Source organism: Mastomys coucha, unplaced genomic scaffold, assembly GCF_008632895.1.
Source record: "Mastomys coucha isolate ucsf_1 unplaced genomic scaffold, UCSF_Mcou_1 pScaffold21, whole genome shotgun sequence".
Taxonomy (NCBI): domain Eukaryota; kingdom Metazoa; phylum Chordata; class Mammalia; order Rodentia; family Muridae; genus Mastomys; species Mastomys coucha.
The window spans coordinates 39,782,899-39,791,359 of NW_022196904.1; the positions used below are offsets into that span (position 1 = coordinate 39,782,899).

The following is an 8,461-nucleotide window of genomic DNA, read 5'->3' on the forward strand; positions in this document are numbered from 1 at the left end:
AAAATATCTAATAAAAAAGATATCAAAAAAAGAAAAAAAAAAAAGAAAGGTGAATCAGAAAGTCAGGATACTACAAGTATAGGAAGAAAGGTATTAGATCATATCAAGAAGGGGTGTATAAGTGTCAGAGCTACCTAAAGATGAGAGTGACTGGTGTGGAACAATTAAGAATACTCTGTCATGAAAGGAGGTGAATTTGGATGGAAGGGAAGTGTGGGAGAATTGAGAGGGGCAACCATAATAAGGATATATATTAGTGAGAAAAAAATCTCTTTTCAGTAAAGGAGGGGGATAAGTGTTGAGTTCCCTGTAATTAGCCGTTGACTACTTGGGAAGGCTGCATTAGCATGAATTGAATTGTTACCTTGCATAAGATAATGTAGATGACCACTTGCAGCCATATCTTTGATACTAAGTGTGAAGTCACTATCGGTGGTGCTGTTATCAAAAACAAAACAAAACAAACAAACAAACAAACAAAAAACGGAGGAAGCAGTAGAAATCCATAAGCTAAAAAGCTAAAAGCAGCTAGCTATTCTCCCCATTCAACAACTGTTTCTTCCACCTGCTGTGGAAATTATGTTCTTGCTTTTTCTTTCTCCCATCAGATGCATAGGATGCCTCTTCCTTTGCTACACTAATGAGAAGCTCTAAAGTGTATCATTTGCTTTAATGTGTTGCCCTGATTGTTACTTAGCTCTTAGGGTGCTTTAGGCATATATTCATAAAAGATGATTTGAATTCAAAAAGGAGAAATAGATGTTCAAGACTAAAATGGACAGTCTTGGGTTCATTTTCTTCTTGTCCCAGGCGATGCTCGGGCTGCTTTGGGAGAATGTCTGAAGCTGTGGGGATTCTCACTTCAGAAATAATCTGCCCTTTATGTACTGCCACAGTGCCCATGAGCCCCATGACCTTGAAGATCGGTTTCCTTGTTTCTGCCGCTTCTTACCTGTTTTCTCCTTGCAGCTGCTCACAGTTCATTCGTCACTCTTTTAATTGCCATGTAGATTTTCTGTAGGAGAAAGTGGACAGTTAGTATTTGAATCCTGCTCTCTGTCCTTGTGCTAGAATAATCTGTCTTGTGAGGCCCTTTATCCCGGCCTTTCTTTCTAAGAGGATTATGGCTGGTAGCAGAGGTACATCAAACCTGGCTCTCCATCACAGGTTGTGTCCTGAAGGCATTTGGATTGTGTATTATGTATTGTGACTACAGCACGTACAGTCCCTATTCATCTGAACATTTAGTGTTTATATTCAGTCCTGTGTTCAATCCATAGCGTCTCTGAAGGAAGATAGCTTAGATGTCATCATCTGCAATTGTCAAGCCCTTAAAATTTTCTGGCCAATGTATTTTACACTGAGTATGCTAAGTGAAGATTTTTCTGGGCCCTTTTTATTTGTATTCCTTTCCCTGTTGACTGCTGGTGGGGTGCCATCAAAGCCTCACAACCACGCAGGCCCGTTCTCATTGCCAGTAGCTGAGCTGGCATTTAGAAAGTAAACTTCTGAGTTGGATTTCTGCTTTTGTTTTGGTTGTTTTGTTTTACTTTTGATGCTTAGGTCTTGGATCCGGAGCACATGTATGCTAAGGATATCCACTCTGAACTCTCTCCCCCTCCCTAAAGTTGAATTTAGATCTATGCTGTTGTTGTTCCCTAAATAGAATTATGTAATTTTTTATCTTCTTGGAGGATAACTAATTTTTTGCCATTGTTAATAATGCTTTCTTTTTTCCCCGTGTGGATTTACAGACTGGTCAAATCATTGTACCACAACGTTCAAGGAAGATGGACTATGGACCTACCTCAATCAGATAGTGGCCTGTTCTCCCTGGGTTCTGTATATCTTCATGCTAGCAGCTTTCCATTTCTCATGGTCAACATTTTTATTAATAAATCAACTCTTTCAGGTATTTCTCATATGGCTCTGAATGACATTTTCAATGACTAATAGTTGACTAAAGACTTGACTTTAAAATCTGAAGACCAGTGTCCAGTTCCACCTCCACAGGGCTCCCTCTGTGAGTCTGGCATGCCATCTCCCACTCTTTATTAGTTTCCTTGTCTGTAAGATGAGGACAGTAATATCCATCTGTTCTCACTGGCAGCTTAAAGGTTAGAATAATAAATTGCTGAGGCTGTACCCACTCAGGAGTGGTCTAATCTGGCCTTTTAGTTTTATGGTACAGAAAAATGAATTGAGTTTCTCAGAGTCACCCAGCAAGTGGAAACTTGGTTCTTCTTACAGTCCCATTCAGGGTTCTTATCGTTTTATGTTTAAGCTATATAGTGTGTGAAAACATGATATAAACTGTAAAATATTATACAAATGCAAAGCAGTTATTTTCCTTCAATTCTGATTCTGTTACCTTATATAACACTTAGGTAGATGCAAGAGAGGGGAAGATAAAAAACAGGTTGCTAACCAGTGAACAGAGTGAACACAAGTTGAAAAAGTTCATACACCAGGTCAAAACAGCCTCAGTTTTCTGCAGAGTTTCCTCCCCTGTCCTGTATCCCGTTACTGTGGTCTGCCTGTATGGAATGGGCAACAGTGATCATTTTTAGCCAGTTATTAATACTGGGGTTTAGAATATTCAGCAAAAGCAGAGCAGATCCCACATGTATGGGGGAAATAATAATGACAAACGTGAGAGGACAAGAGAAGGAAGTCAGGAAAATGCTGAGGAAAGAAACCCTGACAAACGTGAGCAACCTCCTTATCCTCCTGATGTCAGCTGCTCAGGTAGTGAGCGAGAGTGAGTCAGTGTCATCAGGGAGTGCTCACATAACTAATACTATCATTTATAAGCACACTTTCCAAGACATTTACACATCATGCACACATGGGATAGGGAACAAACCATAGTAGTAGCTCTGTTTTATGAATGAGGAAACAGCTTCTAACAAGGGTCTTGTTTCAGCCAGATGCCCAATGATAAGGAGCTATTTGAGTTCAGACATCCTTAATAGCTAAGATGTGCATGGAGTCACAATACCTGAAATGCAAGCTCTCAAGAGGTTAAAGCGTGATAATAAGAAGTTCAAGGCCAGTTTGGGCTGCATAGCAAAACCTGTCTCCAAAACAAACAAGTGATAGATACACTAATATTTAAAGAAAGATTGATATATTTGTCTGTACTGAGGAAGAAAAATGGACTAAAGGTTTCAGATAATTTTCACAAACAAGAATTGCACAATTGTTTATTTAAGCAACAAAACAATCCAGTTCTTTGAAAACTTTGATTTCCTGAATATTCTGATTTAAGATACTTTTTATCTGCATTATAGCAAACTGAGCAGGCAGACTACTGGTTAGGGGCAGAATCTATCCTCACACTGACCTGCAGCTCCCAGCCCTCCTGTCTCTTAGCTCTGCAGCCTTGGACCACTTGCATCATCTCTGATCCTCAGCATTCGTCTTAGATATCTATCTCAGACCTTTAACATAGTATGGTGATCGTGGCTCAGAACTCCATTATACAGATTGGAAACTGATATGTGGGGTGTCTCAAGGTTTAGATTAGCTGACCCTGTGAACTACTGTGGTCTCTAATGGTTTCAGAGGACTCAATCACCTTAGTCCTTACTCTTCACATTTATGACTTTCAATGTCCTTCCCTTTGGTGTATTAGCCTTTTTAAAGAAAAACTCAAAACTCAGAACTGATAATTGCCCTGATACTACCTTACCTTATTTTGGTTCAACAAATATTTGTTCCTTTGTTAAAATCTAAATATGGCCATAAAACATGACTGGAATTAAGGTATTTTATAATTCCGAGTCAACGTGCAGTGCTTTCTTGAGTGGTAATAAAATCCAGACAATAAGTCTAGCCATTATATTTACATGGAGAAATACAGGGTAAGGTTGTGACTGTTTGTCCTCAATGTGATCTTTTGCTAGAAGTCTGAGGGTGTTGTCTTTATAGAATACTAAACAGTTGCCACCATCTTATAATGCACTTTTAAGAATAGTAGAGCCATGATGTTATAATTTCTTAATTCTATGTTGAAATTCTTGTAATTCCATCTTTTTCAGATTGCATTTCTGGGCCTAACCTCCCATGAGAGAATCAGCCTCTTAAAGCAAAGCAGGCACATGAAACAGACATTGTCCCTCAGGAAAACACCATACAAGTAAGTGAATTCTCATCTGGTCACCAAGTCTTTGGAAGATTCCCAGCTACTGATTTCCTGACCCAGTTCCATTTTCTAACCTATCTCATGGAGCTCAGCCTGTCTTTTCTTGGAAGCCTCAAGGTTAGGTTTTAAGTGATAAGGTCACATGCCCAATGGGGTCAGGAATTCAGTCTACTGGACTCAGTGCAAATGTAACTTACTTTGAAGTTTTGCCAAGATGGGGATTCTCCAGTTGAACCAAGTAATCACAAGGTTGTGTGTTGCTGGCAAGGAGTCAAGTGTGAGATAGTTAAGCCTGTGTCTGATAAGCCAGCCTCAGGGTTCTCTGTGGAAAGCATCAGGTAATGAGCTTTGCCAGAACTTCAGCATGGCCTTCTAGCCCCAGTAATTCTTTTATTTCTCTTTGTAACGTGCCCACCCGGGTCAGGCAAAAGCTACATTTTTAGATTTGGAATATGTCTTCTTAGAACTTTGGCTCGGTAAAACCTGTTCCCAATTTGAAAATTAGAGTGCACTGTAGGAAATCTGATCTTGTGATGTGAAAGAACAGGCTTTGAAGCTTATCTCCCTGCCACCTACATCAGTGTCTTGGAGGCTGGGCGTGTGGCAGAGGTGACCCAGAGCCCTCAAGAGATTGAGCACTCACTACATATCTCATGAGCAGTCTGTTTCAAAGCCTGCTCTTAGTGTTTGGCTGCTAGACAAAGGAATCAGAGACTGGTTTGAGATTACAGTGTGGATTTATGGAGGAGAGAAGAGATGGCTATGACCAGGACTGGAGAGTAGTATAAAGCTGGTGATGATCACTTCAAACTGGCAGTCATAAGTCTATGTCATGGTGGTTTAGCTAGAGGAATGAATGTTTACTTTATTGAAGTCTCGAAGCAAGCCAGAGATGGTCCTGCACACCTCTAATCCCAACATTCTTAAAATACAGATGTCTCATGATAGAGGTAGAAGAGATGTATATCAGACAGGGCCTGATAGAGAAGGGAGGGAGGGCAGGCTGAGGTCTCGAGAAGCCTCCATGGAGTAGCACAGGTGAGAGCTGAGCCTTATTTGCTGAGGATAAGAACATGAGACCAAGGAACTAAAGGCCTTACGGTCACTGTGAGGCTAACCTCCCAGTTCCTGTCCAAATCAAGATCTTACTTCTTTGCCCACTTGTTAGCTTATTCAGTAGCATTTCTTGAGCTTGACCCTGTGATTTCCAGCATGTCTCCTGACTGTCACTCAGTCAATTCCACACCTGCAGCCCTCTTCCTAGAAAGACGTTCTCTGGTTAGGTTAGTCCTTTACAGACAGCAGCATGATACTTATGTAGAGCCATTCTAACAGCAGATGGTCCAGGGGTGTGTACACAGTGTGGTGTGTGTAGATTGGCTTTAGCATAAAAGATAGGACATAGGTGTGTGTGTGTTAAAGTTAAGTATTCCCTGAGCTGAAGTAAGATAGAACTGTTTCAGGAGTTTGATGGAGAAAAAGTGATGCCAAAGACAATTGCAGTCATGCTAACTCTAAAAGATTGTGAATATCAGCTAGATCTTGAGAATCAGCCAGAGATAAGGGTGAGAGAGTGTGTTCCAGGCTTGAAGTTCACAATCATGGAAAAACAGCTGGCATAGGAGTGGAAGGTTTGCAGAGCTGGGTTTGAGGAAGTAAATCCTAAGGGTATCATTGAGTATAATCTTGAATACAAAAATGAAGAGGTTGAATAGGATCCTCTGGGCAGAGAAGTATCTTGAAAGGGTTGAGTTTGGAAAGTAAGAGGGCTTACATGTATTGACGGTTCTACAGGACAAGACAGTCTCCAGTATGTCAGGTAAACTGGAAGGAACTGGAAGAGGGACATCATTCAGAAGCTTAGAGAAAGGCCACCTTCCTGGTTACAGCTCTAGCCTATGTGAGCTCTCACATAAAGTCCAGTGAGAATAGAAGGCATTAGTAACGGCAGTGACTGAGAGTGAAGAGAGGTGATGGAAACTGTATATTGGAGTTGTTGACATGCTGTCAATAAGCAATTAATGTCCATAGATGGAGCTAGGTTTCAGCTTTAAGGTTCTGGACCGCTCATCTTTCCAAAGGTCGTCTGAGAGTGGTTTTGCAGATACTCAGTGAATACTTATGGTTTGGGTGAACACTTGTCAGGATCAGCACAAGAGATGCTGAGCTGTCCTCTCTTCTTTTCTTTACAGCCTCGGATTCAAACAGAACCTGGCAGATTTCTTTCAGTGTGGCTGCTTTGGCTTAGTAAAGCCCTGCATCATAGATTGGACATCCCAGTACACCATGGTTTTCCACCCAGCCAAAGAGAAAGTCCTTCGCTCTGTATGAAAAACAGCACCTCAAAATGTACTCTGACTTGTTTTGTTTATGCTGGTGCTCTGAGATCTGAAAGTGAAGTGAGATATTCAGCTCACCACAGTCAAAGGCTCTGGGAATAGTCCTCAGCAAGAGTGTACCTTCTGTCAGACCTAGAAAGAGGACCTGTTACTGAGCAATCTGGCAAACATCTTTTAAAAAAATATGAAAATATTTTCCCCAAGAACCTGAGTTACTTTTTAAGGAAACCTAATAGTCACTGATTATGGATAAAATAAAGTATTTTCAAATACTATATTGGCTTTTTAAAAATAGTACTCTTTAAACTTGTAATTTTTGATAAGTTATTTGTCTTTGTTGTATCTATAAATATGTAAAGAATATTTAAATAGATGTATCTGTTTTGCTTTCACACTTAATAAAAACATTTTTTTATACTTGAGACTTAGTTTCTAATGCTTAAGATCTTTAGAGTCTTGAAAAGATTGGGTTGAGAGACATAGTAAAGTTAATTCATGATTAGGAATGAGTTGAAATTACTGTTGATGCCAGTAAGCAGTATTTCACTTAATTTCACCCTTTGATTTTGAACACATGAAGTCCAGTGCCATTAAAATATCAGTCAGTCAGTGATTATAACTACTGATTTCCTGTTCTAGAGGGAATGCTGTGTCCGTTAACTCTTGGTGTAGATTACACAGCTCTCCCAGTTACTTTTCTCACTGAATCCTTTCTTGGGTTCTTGTCATGGGAGAAAGCTGTTTCTTGTGACCTGTCCACCCCTAAATGATGCTGTTCTGTTGTACCAATGTCACTCTGAGCCACTGGTCAGTTCTTCAAGGATCCCTCCTTCCTCCATATTCCAGATCTTCACAGAAAGAAAGTATATTTCATGTATCTACAAGTTATTCCACAGTGATTTGTTGAGCTATTGTAATCATGGAGCTTTGTAAAAGACAGAGGGAAAGCTAACATATATGAATCTATACTGTAATATAGCAAACATCAAAAATTGTTCAGAAGAATGCAAATAGGACATCAGAATTCAGAGCTCAAGGAGAGGCTCAGTGGATGCTATCAAGGGATTGCTTGTGAATGGTACTATTTACAAAGGACAGGGTAGGCACCAAAGCAGCAGGAAATAGGGTAACATGGTTGTACTGAATTTGGTATATCAAGTGTGCATTTGTCAAGGGAATAATGTGATAACTCTTTTCAATGGCTTTAAATATTCTCAGTACTGGTGTCTAAACACAACATAAGGCTCATTTCTTATGTCCTGTTTAGCTCTCAGCAGGTGTTCTTCTATTCTGAGACCCACCATTACTGAATGTTTTCATATCTAATGAACTTTCTGTGTCTAGAGGTGTAGAGAGCATGAAGACTTCCAAGAAACTTTGGCAGATGGGACACCCTTGAAATTCAAATTTCAATGCGAGGAGATTGTATACTGGCTCAGAATACCCAAGATACTATTCACAGATCACTAGAAGCTCAGTAAGGAAGACCAAAGTGTGTACATGCTTTGGTCCTTCTTAGAAGGGGGAACAAAATATTCACGGGAAGAAATAACGGAGACAAAGTGTGGAGCAGAGACTCAAAGACAGGCCATCCAGAGACTGCCACACCTGGTGATCTATCCCACATACAGTCACCAAATCCTGACGCTATTGCAGATGCCAAGAAGTGCATGCTAACAAGAGCCTGATATAACTGTCTCCTGAGAGGTTCTGCCAGAGCCTAATAAATACAGAGGCAGATGCAGCCAACCATTGGACTGAGCATGGGGACCCCAATGGAAGAGTTAGAGAAAGGACTGAAGGAGCTGAAAGGGTTTACAACCCCGTAGGAAGAACAACAATATCAACCAACCAGACCCCCACTCCGAGCTCCCAGGGACTAAACCACCAATCAAAGAGTATGCATGATTGGCAGATTCATCTGGAACAACAAAAGACCCAGGATAGCCAAAACTATTCTTAACAATAAAGGAAC

The 8,461-nt window shown here is 40.4% G+C and overlaps 1 protein-coding gene across 1 annotated transcript in view; it reads left to right on the plus strand.

The window, feature by feature from the left end:
- The window catches only part of Zdhhc13 (zinc finger DHHC-type palmitoyltransferase 13), a 55,720-nt gene extending 48,812 nt beyond the window's left edge, over positions 1-6,908 (plus strand). The window contains exons 15-17 of the mRNA XM_031386754.1: positions 1,755-1,912; positions 4,044-4,141; positions 6,340-6,908. Of these exons, the coding sequence (XP_031242614.1) occupies positions 1,755-1,912; positions 4,044-4,141; positions 6,340-6,478 (395 nt within the window). The 3' untranslated portion in view covers positions 6,479-6,908. The remainder of the gene's footprint in view (positions 1-1,754; positions 1,913-4,043; positions 4,142-6,339) is intronic.
- Positions 6,909-8,461: the final 1,553 nt, after the last annotated feature.